The 24,529-nt window shown below is 43.9% G+C and overlaps 1 protein-coding gene and 2 pseudogenes across 4 annotated transcripts in view; 2 read left to right on the top strand and 1 right to left on the bottom strand.

Annotated features, from left to right (window-relative positions):
• The window catches only part of LOC101711798 (melanoma-associated antigen 8-like), a 149,374-nt gene extending 127,454 nt beyond the window's left edge, over positions 1-21,920 (top strand). For all 4 annotated transcript variants that reach the window (XM_021249175.2, XM_087202048.1, XM_087202049.1 and 1 more), the window contains 2 exons: positions 17,815-17,907; positions 20,275-21,920. In XM_021249175.2, coding sequence (XP_021104834.2) covers positions 20,322-21,326 — 1,005 coding nt within the window. In that variant the 5' untranslated portion in view covers positions 17,815-17,907; positions 20,275-20,321 and the 3' untranslated portion in view covers positions 21,327-21,920. The remainder of the gene's footprint in view (positions 1-17,814; positions 17,908-20,274) is intronic.
• On the bottom strand, positions 4,899-5,809 carry LOC110346990 (E3 ubiquitin-protein ligase RNF220-like; annotated as a pseudogene).
• LOC147821117 (melanoma-associated antigen 10-like) lies at positions 11,912-13,258 on the top strand (annotated as a pseudogene).
• Positions 21,921-24,529: the final 2,609 nt, after the last annotated feature.

The raw sequence follows: 24,529 nt of genomic DNA, 5'->3' as shown, positions 1-24,529 counted from the left end.
TTTAATTCTGAAAAAAGTCCTTTATTTCATCTTTGTTTTGAAATGTATTTTCATTGGGTATAGACTTTAAGTTGATAATTTTTTTCAATATTTTCAAGATATTTACAGATTTGCAGTTATCTTATTTTCATTCCTGTCTAGGTAATTTTTTTCTCTGATTGCTTTTAAGATTATCACTTTACATTAATTTTTTTACTTTACATTAATTTTAAACAACTTACATTTTAGTTGTCATATCATTTTCTTCATGTTGTTTTGTTGTTGAGGTCCTTGTAGCTTTTTGCATCTGTAGGTTTACAGTTTTTGTCAAATATGTATAATTTTCATTATTTCTTCAAATGGGATTTGTCCCCCGTACTTGCTCTCTGTCAGGGGTTTCCAAATACAACTGTATCAGGACACTTGAAGTCACCTCATAGCTCACTAATGACTATTCATTATTTTCAGTTATTTTTCTTTCTCTGTTACATTCTGGGGCATTTCTATTGCTGTATTTTCAAGCTCACTTTTTTTCTGACATGTCGCATCTGCCATTCATATACTCTTGTAGTTCTTCAACTTAGAATTTGTAGTATTTACCTTTCAAAGATTATTTAGGATTTCTATATCTTCCATGTCTCTTTTTAACATGTTTTATTTTATTCTCAGTTCTTGAACATATGAAATTTAATTTCAATAATTGTTTTGTTATCCTTATGTATCATTTGTCTCATTTGTATGTCAGTGATGTCAGTGGATTTTCCTGCAAGTTGTTCATCCTACCACTGTGTTTCTTTGAATACCTGGTAATTTGGGGCAGATGACAAATATGGTGAATTTCACCTTGTTGAGTGCCACGTATTGTTTTATCTCTACATGTAAATATTTTTGAGCTTTGTTCTAGGACATAGTTAAGTTACTTGGAAATGGTAAGATCCTTTTGAGTCTTGCTTTAAGTTTTGTTATGTGAGATCAGAGGTAAGCTTGATTTATGGTCAATATTTCTTTACCACTCGATATAACCCTTCCGAGTACTCTTTTTTAATGCCTATCAATTATGAGATTTTGCACTTTACCTGATGTTGGTGTAGAAACTTTCTGTAGCCTTCTGTGAGCTCAGGACATTTCTCTGTGCACTTTTCTATTTTTCAGTATTCCACAATGCAATCTTTCACCATCTTGATCTTCCCCGACTCCAAGTTGAATGTCCCCAACGTAAAGATAAATAAGATGCCTCTATGCACTCTGATCTGCAATCTGCAAGGCTGCTTTACATGTATTCCTATTACCTCTTTTTGTCGCAATGAATGACAGCAACCTGCTGGGAAGACACACTACCTCTAGGAATTCAGTTAGTAAGTTTTTTGAAGACTGTTTTAGAGGCATATAGCTCCAGGAAGTTATACTTGAGAACAGTGTGAAGAAGCTCTAACTAGGGTTCTCCCCCACCGACCTCAATTATGGCTATAAAATCTAGAGGAGAGATTTTAGAGAAGAAAATTAAAACAGAATAATTGAATTTGTTTGTCCATGATGTCCAGGGTTACCTAGGGCTCTTAAATTTCTGTGGGCAAAGGTTGCCCCAGGTCTCTTCAGTTTTTATCAGAGTGGGAGGTTAGGGTTTTGCCTGACTTAGATCCTCTCTGGGAGCAGGGACAGTTAATCCTCCAGTCCCATGAGTCAAGCCCATTGGCCACCTGCCATTCAGTGGCTTGGTACAGACAGTCACATGCCCAGTGTCCAGTTTTTCGCATTTAAAAGATGAACTCTTTCCTTGATTATCTTTGGGTTTTCCTTTAAACACCTTAGGTGTACTTAAAACATTGCCATTTGTGGAAGCCATAATTTTGGCCTTTTCAAAAAGCCCTTCTCCTTTTATTTTTAATCTAGATCCCTATTATTGAAGAAACAAAAGGCTGTCCAGCAATTGGGTCACAGGGGTCCATGGGCCTACCTGAAGTTTTTGTATCTGAAGTTTTGTAGCATCTGGGGCTGACTGACTAACAAATTGTTGTCTCATCAGTGCCTGTCTCTCCTTGAAAGATGGATCTAGTTTTGTGTATATGTAAAAAGCTTTTATTAATCACCTATGAAAAACAGCTGGATTGTTTGGTCCCATATGTTCTCTCTCACGCTTTAACAATGAGCAGATTTTTTAATGTACCATTTTATTTTCATGATAAGAGCATTTATCATGTCAATCATTATTTCTAGCCCATCACTAGTATTATAGTTCCAGTTTGGTTCTGTTGAAGGACAACAGCCTCTCCAGGGTGATCTTTTATCGGCATATTCCCTAGCCTCTTCTAGGATTTTTTTGTTTTTTAATCTGAGGTATGGCAAGTGGCCACGATGAAGTGTACATCTTGCCACGATAGGTTAAATGTGAGGGTCAAAGTGTGAAGTGCATTTGCAGATCTACTAGGGTCCTAGCCATTTTTATATTGTTGAATATCTGCAACCGAAAAGGGGGCCTGGACCCAAGTAGTCCCGTTGGTCCTTGTGTCCTCTCAGGGACTGGACAAGGTGTGAGTTAGAGTAGGAAGCACCATTTGAAGTATGTCCTGGGGAGTCTGGAACCATCTGAGAGCACAGTGAGGGGCTGGCGAATGTTGGTTTCTCTGGGGTGTGAGGCTTTGGTGGGGTTTCTGAGTCACTTGGAGGGAAGGGGCTGATTTACTGTCCTGAGGATTACAAGGAGGAGACCTCTTAGTGTGCTTGTTCTTATCAAACGGATGGGAGAAGCCCACAACCTTCTGAGAGACAGGTGGGGAGGTGAGGACTGGATCATGAACAATATTGTTCTTTCCTTCTGAGGTCACTTTAAATATCCTACTTTGGGGGATTTTCTAGTGATAATTAGATACAAAGTCCTGAACATAAGGGACTCTACTTCACTTTCCATGCCATTTGCACAAATTATCTAACTGTAAAATAGTATTGTAATCTAAACTGCCATTTTGTACCCATCTCTTGCCATTTACTAGTTGGTACTGGAAACAAATCGTCCTGCGATAGTGGACAAGTTATTTCTTCCTCAGATTGGCAGGATCAAATTTTCCCCAATATTGAAGAATATAGCTTAATGGCGGGGTCACTGGAGTCTGAGAGGTGCTTTGCAGGATATTTTTCATGAAGTGTCCTGAGGCCTATGGGGAGAGAAAGCTAGGTCTGGCATCTTTCGGAGAGCGCCCCCTGCAGAAGGAGACCCATTGAGTGCACACGGTGCCCCTTGGGACTCAAAGTACTTACCAAGCAGGCCCCTCTCCTTGAGACCCTGGTGGTCTGTACCAGTACATTCTTTGATAAGCAGAGCCCTGCATGTGCCCTCTCAGCCTTGGGTCTGTCTATATTGTGGCCCACTAACTCCTTAAGGAGAAGGGTGGAGCTGGAGAGGCTCCCTTAGCCACTTGGGAAAAAGTAGATTAAGGTGAAGCCCTGCAAGGGCTTTCCTAGAAGTCTGGAAAACAATAATTTTTATACTCATTCTGTCAGTGTTTTGGTAGTTTGTTTAGAGCAGCAGAAGCTACCTGAATCTTTGAGAGGATCTTAACCCAAGTCCTGTATTTTTTTTTTTTTGCAAGCAAAGCCTTTAGTTTTATCTGTAAGATGTAGTCTTAAAGAGAGTACAGTCACAGCTGTTTAATTTAGAGGTCTGGGTGGATTTGTAAACAACAAAAGCCTTTGACTAGGCCAAGACAATAAAGCCAAGCTTGATAAACTATTGATCAACAGACACACAATTACACAGAAGAAAGTGAAAGAGCACAAAGAAGAAAGTGACATCACTGAATCAGAAGAGCTCCAACTCCTGAAATTTAATGCTGGGAAGTTCCATGTTCGGCTTTTAGGTTTCGGACTAGGAAGGGTCTGGGCAGAGAATTATCTCCATGGATGAGACTTTAAAGTACCCCCGCCAGTGAGAGCCCTCAAATAGCAGCTGAGACAAAAGTGGCAGTGTATCAACTGTGTACATGACCAAGGTGTAAAAAGTTTAATTTATAGCCTCCAGGAGCTGGCCAGGTGCCTGAAGTTCACAAACATTCATACCATCTAGATAGGTACTTTAGAGAGTGGGCCAGACTCACGGGAAGTTTCACTCATGTCAAGATGCTCTGCTGGGCATCTTGACAATTAATCTTTGAAGCAAGGCCATGACCATATGACCAGGGAAGATATTTTTACATTTAATTTTAACTTGCAAATTGTAAGAAATCAACGAATATATTGGTCAAAAGAAAGTATCTCTTGCAGATGAGTAAAAGGAGACTAACTACCCTCTTCAACAGGCTGGAAATGTCCACTTTCCATGCCTGGTATAAAAGTTAGATATTTCAGAAACACAAATCGGAAGGGGCTCAAGACCTTTTATTCTTGACCATAGCTGTCTATTGGCCAAGGTGGCTCTCCAAGTAATACAGGACCCCTTTTTGTTCGGGGGGGGTGCGCCTGTCTGTCAGTCTGGGAGCAGGATCTCAAGAGTCTTGCCTAGCTGTTCTCCACTCCTTTCCTCCTCAGAGGCTGGAACAGGCATGGTCCCTAAGCTTGGTGGAGCCAGTAGGCTGGTCCTGGACCTGAGCCTCTACTCTGGCTCCAGAGTCCTGTGTGTGTGTGTGTGTGTGTGTGTGTACGTGTACATGTGTGTGTATGTGTGTATGTCCATGTATGTACACTGCAAACCTTATGCAAATACGTGCAATGGGAGAGGATCGCTGTCACAGCTGTTTAATTTAGAGATATGGATTTGTAAACAACAAAAGCCTTTAACTAGGCAAAGACAATAAAACCAAGCTTAAAAAACTGTTGATTAATAGACACACAATTACACAGCAACAAAGTAAGTGATGTCACCAAATCGGAAGCGCTCCAACTGGGGGTAGGTAGGGCTGCTCAGGGCAAGGCCTACCTGAGTGACTAGCTCACAAGTATATCCCCTGCAGGTCTCTGAGTGCTGTGATCATGTTACACTGTGGGGCAGAGCTTCTTTGGTACCCAGGGTCCGTAGCCAGCACTCCTCTCAGTGCCCTTGCCAAGACTCAATCAACAGGAGGGGCATCGAGTAAATGTCCATTCGGATGAGGCTCTCTCTGAAATAGCTGCCATTTAAGCTCTACATGCTGAGCCTTCAGGGCCTCAAATGTGGTTGCTGTTGAAGTTTTAGTGATTTATTTTTTGATGTTAATGCTCGAAAGGTCTTTTGGGTGGCCTCCTGCTTGCTGTTTTATCATCACTGGTGAATGCCATATGGCCACTGGCTCATTTAGAGAACTCAGGTGTAATTTGCGTGTTGGCAGGGCCTCCATTTAGGACTGTCCCCTGGAGTGTCTATTTTTCCTTGGCTTTACCAGGCTCCTCGCCTGTCCAGGGGATGGTGTCAGCCTCTGTCTGTTGTGGCGTTCCGTACTCCAGAGTGTCATCCTCATCTACATTCAGGTCAGCATCACAGTCTGGCTTTTGTGTTGTTATTTTTGGGTTGTTTTTTTTTGCCACTGCACGTGACACAGCTGGAGCCTTGGAAGCCACCTTTCAGGAGAGTGGCGGCCCGTATCCACTTTCGCCCACAACACTCATCCCCTTCAAAGTGTTTATTATCCTTATGCTCAGTGTCCACGGCATCGTTTTCAGCCTTGCAGGAGCATTTTTTTCATAGAAAGGCAGTGTTCCACCCGCCTACTCATCTCTTGTACTGATCCTACCAGGGGGCGATTGCACAAGGCCATTCCTGCCCTTCACCTTGCTTCCTCCATTTTATTGTTTTGCCCTCACCAGAGGGTACTTTTTCCCTCTTGGTGACCCCCCTGCTCTGCTGGCTGCTCCAGCACCTGCACATAGCTGCCCGAGCTGCTCTAAAGGGACTTCATGGCTGCTGCACGGTGCTGCCCCAGCCCCAGCCCCAGCCCCAGCCTCTGTTGCTTCAGGCTCCACTGCAGCCTGGCAACAGTGTGTGCAGATTCTCTCCCACTCTCCAGTGGCAACAACAGTGGGAAGTGAGAGACAGGCAGGAGAGACAATTGCTCCTCTGGCTCTTCACGTTAGTCCCCCCTGGCTGCTTCTGTTGGTATAGCCCCTTCAGTCTGACCCCTCAGGGAGATAATGGTGGAAATGCCACTTTTCCAAGAGAAGCATGGCATGCAGAAAGCAGCCTCTGGTGTGATTTTCCCCAGGACTCCTAGTCCCAGCCCGTCTTGGCCTTTTTCTATTCAGCGCAGCCTGTAGGTGCTCCCTGAAGGATGCACCCAGGGCATATTCCCCAGCCCAGTGCAGACACAGACAGAGGCCCTTGTTTGGCTTGGATCCATTGTGGGAGCCCAGGCAAGGGCACAGTGCAAGAAGAGGTACGTCTCCCAAGCAGGACGGGCTGCTGCAGAATCAGGAGGACAGCAGAGCAGGAAGACTGCAGTGGCGATGAAGGGAATGGCCACCACCTTTTAGGCCCTCCCGGATCTGCTTCCTCAGAAGCTGCGCTGCCCACCCATTCTGACCATGATTGCCAGGTCATGTGCATTCTGGATCAAGTTACACGGTTACATCCTGTTCCCAGCCTCCTGTTTTGATCTTCATGATTGACAGGTTATATCTTGTCTTCCAACCAGCCTGCCATGGCCCTACACTCCAACCTGAAACAGATACATAAAACACATACCCTTTCAACCAGTACCATAGGTACATTTAGGCAGTTCACAAATGCTTTTGTTGGTGAACAATTTGGTTCACAAACAGAATCTTTTGGCAAAATTTTGTTTTTGTTTGTGAACTCTGCATTTAGTATGAATAAGACCATGGCTGTCCTTCCCTCACACAAACATGAACATGGCCATCTTTCCCACCATTTTGGAAGAAATTAAGCTCGTGAAATGAGGTACCACTGTATAGTCGACATGGACACTTTATGCGCTTTCTCTTTCTATAGATATAAAGTCCACATCGATATTTGGTAGAGATGTAAAATAGCTTCCTGACTCTAGATGAGCTTTGAAAGGTGAAAATCGCTCTGGACTATGAAAACTTAAATCACTTCACGGAAACAGTGCATGCCCCAATCCCTTCCTGCTCCTCACTCCCTTCTCACTCAGCATTCATCTTTCAGAAGGGCTGGGAGATCTCACTGGCTGGTGAGAAGATCTCATAGGAGGACATGATTGTCCTTGACAAGGTCACTATAACCTTGGGCTCCTCAGCCAGACCCCTGATATCAGCCCTGGAGACCCTGGGCAGCGATGTGCCCCTGACCACTCCCCTCTCCTCCCATGGCTGCCACTGCAGGGGACTCCTAGAGATGGAGAGAAGCTGACAGAATTGGGCAGGATTGGGGTCCAGGCTACGCTGGCAACTAAGGTGATGACTCTGAGGGAGGGCAGAGGGGACCTGCAGAATCTCGTTCTGCTCCCTCTGTCAGGCCCTGGACACATTGCCTGACGTGACATCCACTGACTGCCCTACTTGTGGGGTAGTATGACACGAGGGCCTCATTCCACATGCTGGGCTTCAGGGAAGGCCTGGGCTGTATTAGGTCAGCTTGAGACCAGATCTGATTCTTCCCACTCCGGGGAAGGGTCTTGGTGTGACCACCCCTTTCCAGCTCAGGGGAACCTAGGACCTAGGCCCGGATCTGAGGGGAACAGAGTCAGGTCCATGGAGAACAGACCTGGGCTCTGCCAGGAACCAAGCTGACGACCCCCAGGGAGCACAGAGGGGCCTGGAGTATCCCCTTCTGCCCCGGGAGGCCACTGCCATCACACTCTCACTTGGTGTCGTGAGAGTGATGTGAGGGCCTATTCTGAGTTCTGCACTTCAGGTGAGGGGAAGAGAGGGCCCGGGCTCAGTGAAGAGTAAAGGTGGTGGTCTGCGTGGTGTGAGGAAACCCCTCCCAGACTGGCTCTCTCACAATCCCTGTCCACCTTTCTCGTCAGCTGGGGACCACACAGGGGCGGAATTTTAAGAACGAGCCCCTCCCACGTCAGCCTCAGAGGGCTCTTGGGGTCATAGCCTTGGTCTGAGGGGAGCAGACTTACATCTCCAGAGGATGGGGATAGAGGTGCTTACAGGAACCAAGGAGACGACCCCTGTGGAGGAGATTGGGACCAGGGGAATCCTTTCCCCTGCTGTCATCCTTGCAAGGCCCACGCTTGTTGCTGGGTGTGGCACTCACTGATTCTGGATTTCTGGGGTCAGAGTGATATGTGGTCCCTGTTCTCTGTGTTCTCAAGCTTTGAGTGAAGAGAGAGCAGAGGGCCAGGCTCAATTAGGGTCAGGTTGAGAAGTTTTGGGAGGAGTGAGGAAGGCTTGCCCCAGAGAAAGGGTCCCAGCCAATCTAGAAAGGCTTCTGTTGTTTGTCCTGTACCAGGTGGTGCAGAATTCTCAGAGGAGCATCCATTTTAGCTTCACTGGAGGTCTGTGTTTCAGGCGGGAGGAGCAAGAAGCCTTGGGCCTGATTAGCATCTACAAGTAGCCTACATCCCCCTGCTTTTGTCAGCCATGCACGCACTACCCAGGGGAACATTTGTAAGACCCCACAGAAGCCTGCCCTTTCTCTAGGCTAGGGAAGTCGCATGAAGGGCACCAGGCAGGGGATTCCTGATTCTGCAGCCAGCTCTGTGGGAGCTTAAGGGCTTTGAGTAAGGAGCTCAGTCTCAGCAGAAGGAGGGACCCAGTTCCTGTCCCCAGCCAAGTTGAGAAATGAGGCAGGACAGATGATTGCATGACCCATGACCGATGGGACCTAGCTCGCCTATGCTTTCAAACTGAATTGCATCCTGCTTTGCGTCTGAGGGAGGGGACTTGGGGACACAGAGGGATGGGGCTCTTTCAAAGATGCAGGGGGAGGACTTATAGGGGGATTTTTGATTAGTACATGTTTGCAGTACATAATGATTACATTCGTGGTGGAGAGTTGATGCATGTACCTAACTCATCTTTATTTTTTCCTTCTCCTTCCCTTCTCCCTCCCTACTCCTCCACCTCTTTGTTCCCTCCTCTTTTGCAGAACATCTATTTCTCTGTTTCCTGTTATCTATTTTTCATTTTGCTCTTTAATTTATTTATACTTTGGGTTTTCCATATGAAAGAGAACAAACAGTATTTAAGAATGTGTGTCCACTTTATTTCATTTAATATTGTGGACTCAAGATACATCCATTTTCCTAAAAATGACTCAAATTTATCCTTCTTTATGGTAGAGTAATAGTCCATTGTTTATAAATACCATATTTTCTTTATCCATTCTTTGTCCACTTTGGAGATTTAGCCATTAGCAGTTGGGCTGTTATATGCATGAGTTGCATGTAAACATTGTAAGATGGCGCCCTTATGTCTTTCGGGAAGATACCTAGGAGGGGAATAACTGAATTGAATGGAATTTCTAGTTGTAGCTTTTTTGGAAATCTCTATACTGATTTGTACTAGTTTACATTCTCATCAACAGTGTAGAAGAGTTCCTTTTTCTCTGCAGCATCACTAGGATTTGTTATTCGTTCCTTGATGATAGCCATTCTTTCTGGAGTAACAGGGAGTCTCAGCGTCGTTTTAATTTTCATTTTTCGAATGGCCAGAGATGTTGAATTTTTTTCATATATTTATTGGCCATTTGTACTTCTTCTGAGAAGTGTCTATCCCTTTCCAGTGTCCATTCTTTTGAGTAGGTCTTTTATTTGGGGGGGATCTAATTTTATTAATTTCTTCATATATTGTAGACAATAGTTTTCTGTGTACTTGGCAAAGTTTTTCCATTCTGTAGATTGCTTATCACTCTGCTGGTTGTTTCCTTTGCTGTTCAGAAGCTTTTGAGTTTGATAGAATCCCATTTGTGGATTCTTTTTTTTCTTTTAATATTTTTATCAGCACTTATTTGCAGTACATAATGATCATATTCATTGGAAGGAATTGGTACATATATGTAACTCATCTCCATTCTTAATTTTTTACCCTTCTCCTCCATTCCCTTTTTTGGAAGCATCAACCTCATTTATTTATCTTATAAGTCCTTATAAAGTTACTTATCATACTTACAGTTTAAAAAACAAACTAATAGGCCAAAAAACATATAAAACACACAAGACAATTATACTAAATCAAGATACCCTTTTAGATATATTGTCCATGCTGGATTATAACAACTATTTTTCTCTATTTTTTCCTATTATTTGCTTTTATTTTGCACTTTATTTACATATTGAGTTTCTCATATAAGGGAATCCATGTGATATTTAAACTTGTGTGTCTGATTTACTTCACTTAACATTATAGTCATAAGGTGCATACATTTTCCTACAAAAGACTCAAGTATATCCTTTATGGCACAGTACTATTCCATTGGGTATAAATACCACATTTTCTTCTTTTTTTTCCATTAAGTTTATTGGTACATTTTAGGTATATATACAGTTACATTCATCACTGGGATCTTGTACCTTTACATGATGTATCTTGGATTCTTGATGTTACTTCTTGTACAATTGGGGCTCAGAAAACTATTGAGGCTGTCTTGCCTTCTTGATCAGAGGGTGGCCTGCACCTTCTGTCAGCCCTGGCAGGCACAGTGTACCTGAGGCCCTGCCTCTTGGTATGAGAGTGAAATGGGCCGTGGTCTGAGGAGTGTGGCCTCAGATCAGCAGATCCAAGACATGAGAAGCTGCTGGAATTCTGGGTGGCCCCAGGCAGGACAGTGAGGAAGACCCACAACCCCCAGCTTCCACGTCTGAAGTCACAGGGCAATGCTGGCCTTGGATTACAAGGTGCATCTACAGGTCAGCAGAGGGGAAATATGGATACATGAGGAAACTTCAGACAAAGGATGGACCCTGGAACCTGCTCCTTCTGTCCGAAACCTGGGGAAACCCCATGCATTGGTGTCCAGCAATGCTGCATCCTCACGTCTGTCTCCCTGGTCTCAGGGATGTCACACCTTGGTGTGTCACCAGGTCTGGAAAGGATCCCAGCCTGATCAGCTGAGGGAGGACACCAGGATCTGCCATGAATCAAGGTTACGGAACTTTGACGATAAGAAGGTAACCCATAACCCCAAAAAGATGTGATTTCACAGAGCTTGGCTTCCATTGTTATCAGCCTGGGCCACCCATGCCGGGAACCTAAGTGAGAGCAGAGTGAACCCCTTACTTGAACATTAAGGACCTGAGCCTTAACCTGTCTCTACTGTCACCTGTGGGAAGATCCAGGGAGTACGGATGGACTGGCTTCCCCTCACTTCCTCTTTGAGTGTCTTAGAGTGATATATGGCTTAGGTTAGAAAAGGTGGCTTCAGGTCATCCCAGGGAGGGTCACAGACCTTACCAATCATCAAGGTGAGGACCAAAGAGGTCCCCCATTCCAAGACACATGGACTCCTCAGAATTTGGCCACACCTTATTGTTGGCCCTGGGTAGCTGTGGCCAGACATGGAGCCCCCTCACAGCCTTATGTTCTCTCTCAGTGAAGTGGCCAAGTGTTCTGAGAGTTCCAGGCAAGAAAGGAGAGGGCTGGGGTCCAGGCCCTGCCAGGCAACAGTTCATGGTTCAGAGTGAGCAGAGAGGGGACCATGAACCCCAAACAGCAGGGACCTCATAGAGTCTAGCCTACACCTCCAGATGGGGGACCAGGACTGTGCTTGTGGTCTGCAGCCCGAGGGTCCCTCCATGCCTCTTACAGGAGCTCCAGGAACCAGCCACTGAAGCACTTGGTCTGAAAGAGTGTCCACAGGTCACACAGCAGAGGAGACCCAAGGAGTCTCTGCAATCAAGCTGAGGTGCCTGCCCTGATGTTTACCAAGATCTCTACCCACTGCAGAACAGAGGGGACCCTGTAATGCCTGGCACCACTCAATTTACTGTGTCTTCTGGATCCTCGTCCTCTGTGGACAGCTGCACCCTGAGGAGCAGTCTCACTTCCTATCTCAGGTTCCCTGGGGACAGGTCCTCCAGTAGGACAGGAGCCTGCGAGGCTCTAGAGAACTGAACAAAAAGTAGACCAGCAACCAGCCTTTGTGAGAGCTGCCATGGGGGAGGTTCTCAGCGGAGGCTGCTCACAGGCCTCCTCTCTTCCCCAGGCCTCTGAGTCCCCATCACCAAGCTCCTGTCCACTGTTCATTACCAGAGCCATCATGTCTGGATCTCCAAAGCACCACCAGCTTCAGGATGGCCCCGAAGACCAAATGAGACAAAGAGTTTGATGGTGGGCAGGTTTCCTATGCTGTATAGGAGGAGGCCACCTCTTTCTCTCTCATTGCATTTCTCTTATTGTCCTCTTCCTTCTCTTCTCTGATCCTAGGCACCGTAGAGGAGGTTTCTGCTGCTGGAACACTGGATCCTCCTCTGTGTCCTGAGGGAGGCTCCTCTGCCCCCCATGCCATGACCAGCACCCCATTGAGCCAATCCCACGGGGGATACAGCAGCTAAGGAGAGGAGGGCACATTCCCCTGTCAGGCCCTGCCAGACATTGAGGCCTTGATTGGTTATGCCATACATGGCAATGTGGCTGACTTGGTGGCATTCCTGTTCCATAAGTATTGAATGAAAGAGCAGACCACCAAGACAGAAATGCTGCAGAGTGTCTTCCAAGATTGTGAGGAGCATTTTTCTGAGGTCTTCAGGGTAGTCTCTGAGTGCTTGTATCTGGTCTTTGGCATTGATGTGAAGGAAGTAGATTCTCCCAGCAACTCTTATGTCCTTGTCTCTGCGCTGGGCCTCACCTATGATGGGACGGTGGATGATGATCAAAGCTTTCCCAAGACCAGCATCCTGATAATCATCCTGGGTGTCATCTTCCTTCAGGGCAACTGTGCCAATGAGGAGGTCATCTGGGAAGTGCTGAGTGGGATAGGGGTGTATGCTGGGAGGGAGCACTTTGTCTATGGGGAGCCCAGGAAATTCATCACTGAGGATTTGGTACAGGAAGGGTACCTGGAGTATCAGCAGGTGCCCAATAGCAATCCTCCTCAATATGAGTTGCTGTGGGGTCCAAGGGCCCACACTGAAACCTCCAAGATGGAAGTTCTGGAATTTTTGGCCAAAGCTTGATGATATAACCCCCAGTGCCTTTTCTGTCTGTTATGAGGAGGCTTTGAGAGATGAAGAAGAGGAGCTGAACTTCGAGGACCAATGGAGTGGCGATGTTTTGGGTCGGGGGTATTGTTGCAGAGCCACATCTGGTAGGTTCTCCTGTTCCAAGAGAATTCGGAGGCATATTTTTCACTCTGTGTTTGAAAAGAGCATTCACTTTTGTAAGTACTGCAGAGTCAGAATGGAGATGGTGTGAATTCAGTATATAACATCTTTGCATTTCTTTTTGATGTGTGTGACTTGGAGATTTTTTCTTTTTGATATTTCTTCAAAAGTTGTTCGTCTTAATAGAAGGTTATTTAACTTCAAGTTCTAAATGTTTAATGGCATTGGTCACAAACATATGCTGTTGTTATCCATCTTAAGACTTTTGCTGTGTTTTAAGGAAAATTCTGAGATCTATTCTATTTTGTGACCTGGAACAAGAAATATGGATTGGAAATGCAAGCTTTTTTGGAAATGTAAAAGAAGTCATCAATGTCTATTTATTTAAATAAATTGAAGACTGCAATCACTGTACAACCCAGCAAATTCACTGCTGTACATGTATCCCAGACAACCGACAATTTTGCCATTTATTTATTTATTTATTTTTATTTATTTGTGTCGGGGATCGAACTTGGTTCCTTGTGCTTGCACAGAAGGCAGTGAAACCACTGAGCTAAATCCCCAGCCCATTGCCCTTTATTTATATTTTGGTTTTCTCATAGAATATGAGAAAATATATGAGGACATGTGTCTGATTCATTTTACTTAACACTGTGGCCTTTAGGTGCATACATTTTCCTACAGAGGACTCAATCTTTTCCTTTTTATGGGAGAGTAGTACTCTGTTGTGCACAAATACCACATTTTTTCTCTGCATCCACCTGTTGATGGACATATAGACTCCTTACAAGATTAGCTATAGTCAATTTTGCTGCTATAAACATGAGTATTTATATGTCACTGTATTATGATGCCTCTTTAATTCTCTCAGGGTGAAATATAGAAGGGAAATGTCACAGTTGAATGCCATTTCTGCTGTTAATCTTCTAAATAATCTCCATACTGATTTCCATAGTGGTTATGCCAGTTTTCACTCCCACCAAAAATGAAGAAGTGTTCCTTTTCCCCGCTGCAGGCTCACCAGCATTTGCTTTTATTTGACTTCTTGAGGACAGCCATTCTTTATAGAGTGAGATGAAATCTCAGTGTTGATTTAATTTGCATTTATTGAATGGCCAGCAGTGTTGAACATTTTTTTTCATGTATTTAATGGCCAGTTGTACTTTTTTATCTGAGAAGTGTCATTCATTTCAGAAGCCAATTTCTTGATTGAGTCTTTTAATTTTGGGAACTTAATTTTTTTTAAACTTTATATAGTCTAGATATTCATTCCTTGTTTGAGGCACTGGCAGATTTTTTTCCATTCTGTAGATTATCTCTTTGCTATGTTGGGTGCTTTATTTGCAGTGCAGAAGTTTTGCAATTTGATATGACACAATATGTTGATCCTTGGTATTATTTCTTGTGCACCTGGAGTTTTGTTCATAAAGCCTTTGCCTATTCCTGTGTCTACCATGTTTACCTCTTTTTTTCTTCCAGCTGATTGTTTCTGTTTTAATATTTAGATCTTTGATGTGTTTTGATTTTAGTTTAGTGTAGGTGAGCAATACGGGTCTAGGTTCACGATTTAACAAAGAGGCCACTTTTACTCCAGGGAAAGTATTTGGCCTCTTGTCACAGACAAGATGCCTCAGGTTGCTTGGGATTATTTCTGTACCCTATGTTCTTTTCCATTCATCCAGAGGTCTGGTTTTTGCCAGTATCATACTGTTTTTATTACCATAGGTTTGTACTTTAGTTTGAGGTTTGGGAATGTGATGCTTCCTGCTTTGTATTTGTTGCTTAGTACTGCTTTTATTAGTCTAAGTCTCTTTTGGTGCCATATAAATTTTAGGATTTTTTTCTATAGTTCTCTGAGGAAGGCTGTTGGCATTTCGATTGGGTCTGCATTACATTTGTATACTAATTTTGGAAGTATGATCTTTTTGAGTATACTCTTTCTGCCTATCCAGGAACAAGACATCTTTCCATTTTCTGATACCCTCTTCAGTTTCTTTTTTCAGAGTACTGTAGTTTTCATTGTAGAGGTCTATCACTTCCTTGCTTAGGTTAGTTCCTAAATATTTCACTTCTCTTGATGTTATTGTGCAAGTTATTATTTCTCTCATTCATTTCTTTGTGAGTTTATTAATGGTGTACAAGTACATGATTGATATTTGTGTGTTGACTTTGTAAGCTTCTATTCTAGTGAATTTTTAAAAATTAATTCTAGAAGTCTTATATTGGAGTCCTTGAGGTCTGCTATGTAGAGGATTATGTCACCTTCAAATAATGGTAATTTAAATCTTTCTTTCCTATATGTATGTTTTTCCTATATGTATGTTTTTCCTATACATATGTTTAATTTATTTATCTTGCCTGATTTTTCTGATTAATGTGTTCAGAATTATTTAAACAAATATGAGAAAAGGTAAAAAATGAAAACAAAGTCTTTGTAAATAGGGATGGGTGGAGGGGTGAAGGGAGGGCAGGGGAATTGGGAAAAAATAAGAACCAAGATACATCATGTAAAGGTACAAGATCTCAATGATGAATGTAACTGTATTGTATACCTAAAATGTACCAATAAACTTAATGGAAAAAAAAAGAGTGGTGACAGCGGACATCCTTGTCTTGTTTCTGGTTGTAGAGGGCAGATTCTTCACTTTTCCCCATTTACTATGAATTTGGTCATTGGTTTGTCATGGATGGCTTTTAGGAGATTGAGATGAACTTCTTCTATATCTATTTTCTTCAGGATTCTCATCATGGATCGATAGTGGATATTGTCAAATATATGTTTTACACCTATTGAGATGATTGTGTATTTTTTGTCTGGGATTCTCTTTATAGGGTGTATTAAATTTTTGATTTGTGCTTATTGATCCATCCCTGCATCTGTGAAATGATGTACAACTTTATCATGATGTACAAACTTTCTGATGATTTGTTGCATTGTTTCCCAGTATCTTACTAAAGTTTGCACATCTATATTCATGAAAGTGATTGAGATATAGTTCTTTTATTTGGGTGGATTTGTTTCTGGTTTTGGGATCATAGTAATACTTTCAGGAATGACTTTGGGAATCCTGCTTCTCATTTAATTTTGTTACGGAGTTCAAGGAGTATTGGCATTAGATCTTCTCTAAAGTGCTTGTAGAATTTGACTGTGAATCCAACAGGACATGGGCTTTTCATATATACATATATATGTACACATATATATATATGCTTCAATTTTGTTGACTGTTATAGAATTATTTGGAGTTGTTATATCTTATTGTTTCAGCTTTGTTCATATAGACCTAGGAATATATGCATTTCTTCTGAAATTTTCCATTTTATTAGGTTCTTAAAGTATTTATTAATGATCTTCGGGATTTTGGAAGAATCCATCATGATTTCAACTTTTCCATTTCTAATGCTTGAATTTGGATCTATTCTTTCCTTGTTTTGGTAAGAATGGATAGGGGTTTTTCAATTTTTTAATACTTTCAAAAGAACAACTCAACAATTTATTCCTTCTTTGTATTTTTTTAGTCTCTGCAAGGGCTCGACAAATGAATGCCTAAATTTTCAAATCCAGAACAACTCAGGCTAGGCCTGGACTCTGGATACCAGGGCATGGCCTGTGCCTTTTGCAGCTGAGCTTAAAACCCTCAGAGTGTGTCTTTCTAGTCTGCTCCCTGTCCACAGGTGTTTCCTGAGATTGTCTCTTACCCAGTCGCTGTGGGAGGGTAACACTGATGTAAAGGTGTCCTGTGTCTGTGCTGAGGCTCATGTTCAAACACTCACCCCTTTCCTGGAATGGAACCCAAGCCCATGCACTCTACAAGGACATGGCAGGCACCTGCATAGGTGTCAATCCTTTGCTGTTTCTTGTGTAAGGACTCTGTGAGAGCAGAAATCCACACTGTCCTTGCAGATCACACTAACTGCTAGTCTACTGAACCACAACCTCCTTTACTTCCTTGGACTTCTTGGATCCCCCAGGTTTCACTTTGGTTCTGCACATTAACCTCTTTCTCAAGAGCTAGGATCCAGAGAGAAACTGGACTAATTTTTTTCCCCAACTCACCAATGTTGTCTGTCTCTTCTATTTCTCTGTAGTGTTTTTTATTAGCACAGTTTGCAGTGCATAATAATCACATTCATCATGAAGGATTTGCATAGGTACATAATGTATCTTAATTATTTTCTTGTGCCCTTTACCTCACCATTTCCAAACGCTGTGTTTCTTTTTTTCCCTTTAATTTTTTCCTTTAAATCATTTTTCCTTCCTTCCCTCCTTCCCTCTTTCTACCACCTTTTGTTCCCATTTCAATTTGTATAAGTTATTTCTACTTCCTTATATTTATCTTCAATTTTGCTCCTTGTTTATACTTTGGGTTTTCAACACAAGGGAAAAAATGCGGTGTTTGAACTGATGTGTTTGATTTATTTCACTTAAGATTATGGTCTTCAGGTACATTCATTTACCTAAAAAATCTCAACTTTATCATTCTTTATGGAAGAGTAGTACTCCATTGTACACCACATTTTCTTTATCTATTCATATAGTGTACATGGCTATAACAGCACGGTTTATAGTAGCTAAATCTTGAAACATTCTCTGTAGTATTGAACTTTTGTGTCAGGTTCTTCTGGATTTCTGGGGATCCACTTCTTTTTTCATCTGTTTTTTCTTTCTCTTCCTCAGTTGGGATTTTCCAGAGTGCTAATTCCAAAGCTTGGAGAGACTGAATTGCTATTGCTCACCACTCTACTATTTTCTAGCACCGATGGTTTAAAGGTAACCCACACCCATACACAAAGGGGCTCCACAAAGACTGGCTTCCCCTGTTATTAGCCTGGATTTCTTGTTGTGGGTGGTTGTATATAAACTGCTCATAAATGCACAAAGTGTTTGGAGGTGGGAAAATTCAAGGATGTCAGAACCTTGGTCCAAGAGGAGACCACGATTCAGTAGAGGGACCTACATATGGTTAGTAAATGGAGGACCCCAGGAGCTGAGACACCCAAAGTATGGACCCTTCCTGAGGACTGAGGTGTGTGCAGCACAGAAGCAACAGACTTACAGAATCTTCCTGTTCCCCAGGTCAGCCCTGGGAAGCTCTAATTGGCATGCTCACTTCTACCATGGCTCGGAAGTGAGTCTTTAGGGGATTAGGTCTTGGTGTCAAAGGGAGAGATCAGCTCATCTCTGGTGGTGTAGGGTCGAAGGAGGGCAGGCACCAACAGGAGGAAAATGGAGAAAGTACAAAAGCACATAGGAGATACCTTGCTTATGTTCTCATTGCTGAGACACAATACCTGATATCTACAGTTTAGTGGAAGAAAGTTGATTTAAGCTTACAATTTATGGAGATTTTAGTCCATAGTCAATCAGATCCATGCAGCACATCAGAGAGGAATGGGCTGGTGGGAGGAAAGCTGCTTATCTCAAGTCCTCCAGGAGGCTGACAGTGAAGGGAGGGGCCAGGAAGGAAGAAATATCCTGCCCTGTCACAGCCAGAGGGACCTTCTTCTCCCTAAAAGGCCCCATCTCTTGGGGCCAGGGATTTAGCTCAGTGGTTTTACCACCTGCTGTGCAAGCACAAAGACCCAAGTTCGATCCCTGGTACCAAAAATAAATAAATAAATAAATAAATAAATAAATAAATAAATAAAGGTCCCACCTCTTAACAGCATGTCAACAGTAAGCCCCCATTATACAATGACTTTGCAAAGGTCCTGCCTATGATCTCATGGGGTGTTTGGAGGAAATCTAGACTTAAACCATATCGGGTTGGCATCACAGGAAAGATGGGTACAGGTCTTATGGTCAGCACTGAAGTCCCCATGAAGGGGTGACATAATGAGTGCTTGCTCACTTCTTTTCAGAATGCTGAAGAACTTAGGGAGGTAAGGGACTTGACCTGAGTTAGTATATTCAAGTTGACACAGGGAACCCTATCTGGTCAGGAGACACAAAGGTGTCCCAGGATCTGCCAAGAGTCAAGATGAGGATCTTAAGGGAGGATATAGGACACTCTTGACCTGAACATAGGCAGGTGGGTGGTCCTCTGACATCAGACCTGTGCTTGCTGTCATCTCCTGAAGCCTAAGCAGGGCAGTCAGACTAAGACTGTTCTCTTAGTTCTGGGTCTTTGATCTCAGTGAGATCAAGGCCTTGGTACAAGGAGGGTAGAACCAGGAGAGCAGATGTAGGATCCTAGGGTCTATCAAGGATCTAGATGAGGCAGAGAGAAGCCACTCACCAGAACACAAAGTACCCTAGCCTCAGCCTGTCCCTTTGCTTATTTGTAGTCAGACCCAAGAAACATAGATGGACTTGCATTCACCCACTTCCCTGTTGAATGTCTTACAGCAATATTGCTGTGTTTTAAAGAAAGTGGTTCCAAGTCACTGAAGAGAGGGTCCTAGACCTAACCACTTATCAAAATAAAGATGGAACAGGTTCCCTTTTCTAGGGCACATGGACCCCATTGAATTTTTCCATCTCCAGCTGTTGCCCCCAGAACAATGTGGCCAGATATATGTGTCCCTGTGGTGTCTTTGTTCCCTATCAAGAAGGGAGACATTTTTTCCTGGAGTTTGCCTCAGCCTAGCAGAGGACTGGGGTCGAGGCCTTGCTGAAGGACAGTTGAGGGCCCTGAGTGAGCAGAGAGGAGACCATTCACCCAGAATACTGGGGAACTCACAGAGTCCAGCCCACTCCTACCATGAAGGGTCAGGGAGCAGGACTGTGCTTGTGGTCTGAAGCCTGAGGATCCGTACATGGCACTCATAGGCACTCCAAGACCCAGGAGGTGAAGGTATTGGGGTGGAGCAGTTTCCTCGGGTCACACAGCAGAGGAGGCCCAGGAGACAAGGTGAGGTGCATGTTCTGATGTGTACCTAGGGTTCTGCCTGTTCTGGAGCAAGGACACCTCAGAATACTGTATACCCTAGAACCTGGTCTTCTGCAGTTCAACTGCAGCCTAAGAATCAGCCTCGCTTCATGTTCCAGAATCATGGGGACAAGAACCAGGGCGTACAGGAGCCTATGAAACCCTAGAGCATCCCTCAAGGAGAAGAGCTATAATGGCCCTTTATGGGAGGCAACAAGTGTGTTGTTCTCATCTGAGAACACTAATAGTTTCCCTCTCTCCTCCAGGCATCTGAGGCTTCAACAACAAGATCTTGCTCTCAGCTTGGAACATCATGATGCCCGGTGGTCAGCAGAGCGAAGACAGCAAGCTACGGGGAGAGCATCTTGCCCAAAGTAGTGCAGGGGACATCATGAGTGTGCAGGGTCTCGAGGATGAGGGGGAAGCAGCAGCCTCCGCTTCCTCTCTATCCTCTCCCTCCCTTACTGTCATCGCGTCCACACCAATAGAAAAGCCTGGGCCTGGGACACCAAGTTGTCCTCAGAATCCTCAGGGCATCTCCTCTCCCCCCAGTGCCATGGCTGCCACTCAAAGGAGCCAGTGCAGTGAGGGCTCGGGCGGGCAAGAGGAGGAGGGTCCAAGTCCCTCGCAGGACAAGGAGGCCCCTCAGATCAGGCAGGAGTTACCAAATGACAAGTTGGATAAAATGGTGCCATTCCTGCTCCGCAAGTATCAACAGAAGGAGCAGATCACCATGGAGGAAATGCTGCACGTTGTGGATGATGATTACCATGAGCACTTCCCTCTGATCTTTAGGGAACTCTGTCAGTGCATGTGTCTGGGCTTTGGCATTGAGCTGAGGGAAGTGGATCCCCCTGGCCAGACATACGAGCTTCTCCCTGTCCTGGGCCTCACTTACAAGGGGATCCTGGATGACGATGTCCAGGTCATTCCCAAAGGGAACCTCCTGATAGTCATCCTGAGTGTAATCGTCATAAAGGGCGACCGTGTCAGTGAGGAGGACCTAAGGGAACTGCTGAGAGACAGGAAGCTATTAGCTGAGAGGGAGCTCGTTATTATCGGGGATCCCTGGAAATTCATCACAGAGGATTTGGTCCGGGAAGAGTACCTGGTGTACCAGCAGGTTCCTAATAGTGATCCTGCTCGCTGTGAGCTGCGGTGGGGTCCACGGGCCCACGCTGAAACCAGCCCAGTGAAAGTCCTGAAGCACATGTTCAGTCTTGATAGGACAGATCCCAGGTCTTACCCACATCTACAGGAGCAGGCGCTGAGAGAGGCAGAAGGTCTGTCTGAGGCCCTTGAGGGCGAGGATGAGTGACAGGGTGGGGAGTGTGCTGCCACCACGTCGCTGCTTGGTCCCCACCCCACGTGAAATGAGCCCCATTCTCAGGCCGTGTTTCTGCAGAGCAGCACTTTCGTCAGCAGTGAGGCCCAGGGGGGGGTGATGAAGTACTGTGCTTGACAACTTGGTGTCTGTTCTGTTCTATTTGGCTTACTTACAAATTGACAGCTTTTCTTTTATGAGTTTTGACAGCTGTTCCTTTTTTTTGCGAGATTAAGTAGCTTGCAAGTCTTATTTGAAGGATGATACTGATCTCACATGTATTTTTATTTTCCTGATGTTGGTGTTTGATTGTGATTTTTGACATGAATGTGATTTTGTGTGACATCAATCACACATGAATATTGATTTTCTAATCCAAGTGTAAGAGTTATTCCTGTTTTGTTAAAACAAACAGGGAAACCTTTCATTTTATTTCTGATAAAATAGGATTGTAATAGGAATTTCCTTGGAAATGCATAAGAAGTTTGCATGAAGTTAGATGAAACATAGAAATAGACATAATATAGAATCAATTCTTGTATTCTTATTTCTTTTTCCCTATTTTCCTATACTATTAAAATATATGTGTATCTGAATTGGCTTGGTTTCTTCAATTATATTTGAGTAATTTAGTGTCAATAAGGAAGTCTGTCTGTTTATGAATACATTGACCCCTAAACCTTTACTGATCCTGTGTCCTTTGGGAGTCTCTGTGTCTGTGGTAGAGATACAAGTAAATCAGACTGAGCAGGATCAAAGCTACCCCATGTGATGGTGGAGACCAGGAGTACCAGCAGTGTCAGAAAGATGGTGAGATGTCCTCAGAGACCCAAAGGGCAGATAACAGAGCACAGAAGGGGCAGAGTCTAGCAGAGACCCGTCATGTGTGAGTGCTAAGCCGTGGGAATTTGTGTCTAGGGGTAACTGCAGTTTGGTCTACAGGAGTTAGTTTTGATACAGCTGCATGGTGGCCAGGGCCAGACCCTCAGATAAGTGCTTTGGCTCTGAGATAAAAGCCTTAGAGGATGGAAGACTGCTCTGAGCAGCATTTTAGGTGGTGGATATTAGGTAGACTGAGAGGAATCCTCACGTGGGACAGCTATGAGAATAATTGTCCTACATAGGGCAAGAACCAGGAGATCTACCAGCATCTACAAGGATGCCCAGTATCTACAAGGATTCCCTGAGAGATAAGGGGGACTCTCAGGTAAAGTGAGGCTCTAGAGACCCATCCATGTGCTCTGCTGTCTACTAGGAGTGTCCACATTCCAGGGTCTTTCAGTGTACAGTAGACTGCTTTCCTGAAGACACCTTCTCCTCGTGAGTCCATTTTTGCTCAACACTCAAGATGGACATGAGCATCTGGTCAGTCTCATTGGCCCATTACACCAGTGGTCAGAGGACTACCTGACCAAGTGGTTCTCCCTCTACAGACCCTTCTCAGTGTTCACAAGTGTCTTCCCCCTGTCTTATGTGAGGACTCAGCCTGGGAGAGCATGCTAGTAATGTTGGGATGTGTAAATTTACTTGAAGTTTCTTGGAACTGCATCTGTGCTTAGCTGGCCTTGTCACTAGAATGGACGGGGTTTTAGTCCTCATTGTCACAGAGGCCTCGTAAGCCTCAAGGCTAAACTTTTGGTGACAATGATATGATTGAAAATAGTTTTGTCAGCAGAAGAGGAGCAGGCAGGAGGGAAAATATGATACTTCATCCAAATTCCAGGAGCCTTGAATTTGTTGGTCCCCAGCAGGGACAGACTCCTCCACATCTAATCAAGGAATAACTACTATGGGAGAGAACATATGATGGTCAAAGACTACTGAGTAGCATTTTTTCCCAGTTTTCTGTTCAGTGTTTTTGTGAGGTACACCTTCCTGGGAAATTGACAAATTTTCCAGAAAAAGATCAACAGAGTCTGAAGATCAGGTGCTACTAGAACTAGCTGTGTGTCAAGTATTGAATATACAGTATGTCAAATATGCTGCCATGCATTTTAACACATCTCTTACATTCCACTGGCCTCTACAATCAAAATGTGTGTCAAATCAATTTTATAGATGAAGAACCGGAGGCCTATTGGACTTGGGAGCTTCTCAGGATCCTTATGTGGTAAATGACAAGGCCAGGACTGGACTCCCAGTGTGAGGTCATCTAGAGGCCACCCTGTTCCCACTCCTCTCAAGTTGAAACCATCTCTGTTTCTGAATTTATTTCCCTACTCAGAAAAATTAAAAAAAAAATCTTTCAGGTTGTAGAAAGATCCTGAGTTAAAGGCACTGAACCCTGGCCTGAATTAAGAATGTAAGATGAGCGGGCGATGGGTGCACACTACTCCCTGGGAACTGCCCAGAGTCACCTGCCCTCACCCACGGCATGGAAAAGGCCCTGGCTGTCACTTTGCTCACCATGGAAACCCTCCAATAGCAACAGACCTTTTGACATAAAAGTTATCCTTGGACTGTGAAGCTTAGTCCCTGGGTTCTGTGCCTGAGAAGCAAAATAACACACTCTCAAGCTTTCCCAAACAGGTGATAAGGAGTTTGACATGCAGTGTAATCTACTCCTTGTCTTGGAAGGTAAATTAGAACAGTTTTTGAGACCTTCTGGACATTTTTGTAAGAGTTTAATGGAATGATTTACTGGAAAATGTTTATGTAACAGAAATGTATTAAATGACTTTATGAAGTGGCTGAAACCCAAAGCTCCCTGAGAAGCTGTAGGTGAGACAGGACCATGCTCACCACAGTGGAGGACAGAAAAACATCTGCTGTGGCTGAATTCCTCTAACCCTGAAGTCCTTGGAGGAGATGGTAAGTGCTTCTTTGTTAATCTTAAAATGAAATAAATTCAGCTTCCTTCTCAAATCTCTAGTCTGTGTTTCTTCCCACATGGATATAAATATTTTCAATATGCGGAATGGCACTGGACCTGATGTTCAGACCAGGACAGTCTTGTGCGCTGTAGGAACAGCTCACAGTTAGCAGACTGACCATGAGTCTGAAGACAGGGGAAATGCTCAGCCTGCTAAGATCAGAGGTTATTGTGAGGAGAAGTTCTGACAAGTGCCGGTGAGTGAAGAAGAATCCTCCATGGAGATGAGCTTGATGCTATTATATCTGAAGCATCTGTCCCGTAGTAGGTAGCACTTGAAAAGGCTGCAGAATTTCCATGCCTATCTCACCTCAATAACTCCTCC

Source organism: Heterocephalus glaber, unplaced genomic scaffold (genome assembly GCF_053883595.1).
Source record: "Heterocephalus glaber isolate CG9 unplaced genomic scaffold, H.glaber_assembly_v1.0 deba00001762, whole genome shotgun sequence".
In the NCBI taxonomy this organism is placed as follows: Eukaryota; Metazoa; Chordata; class Mammalia; order Rodentia; family Bathyergidae; genus Heterocephalus; species Heterocephalus glaber.
Note: the sequence above shows the minus strand (reverse complement) of the source record. Positions and strands in the feature narration are given on the sequence as shown.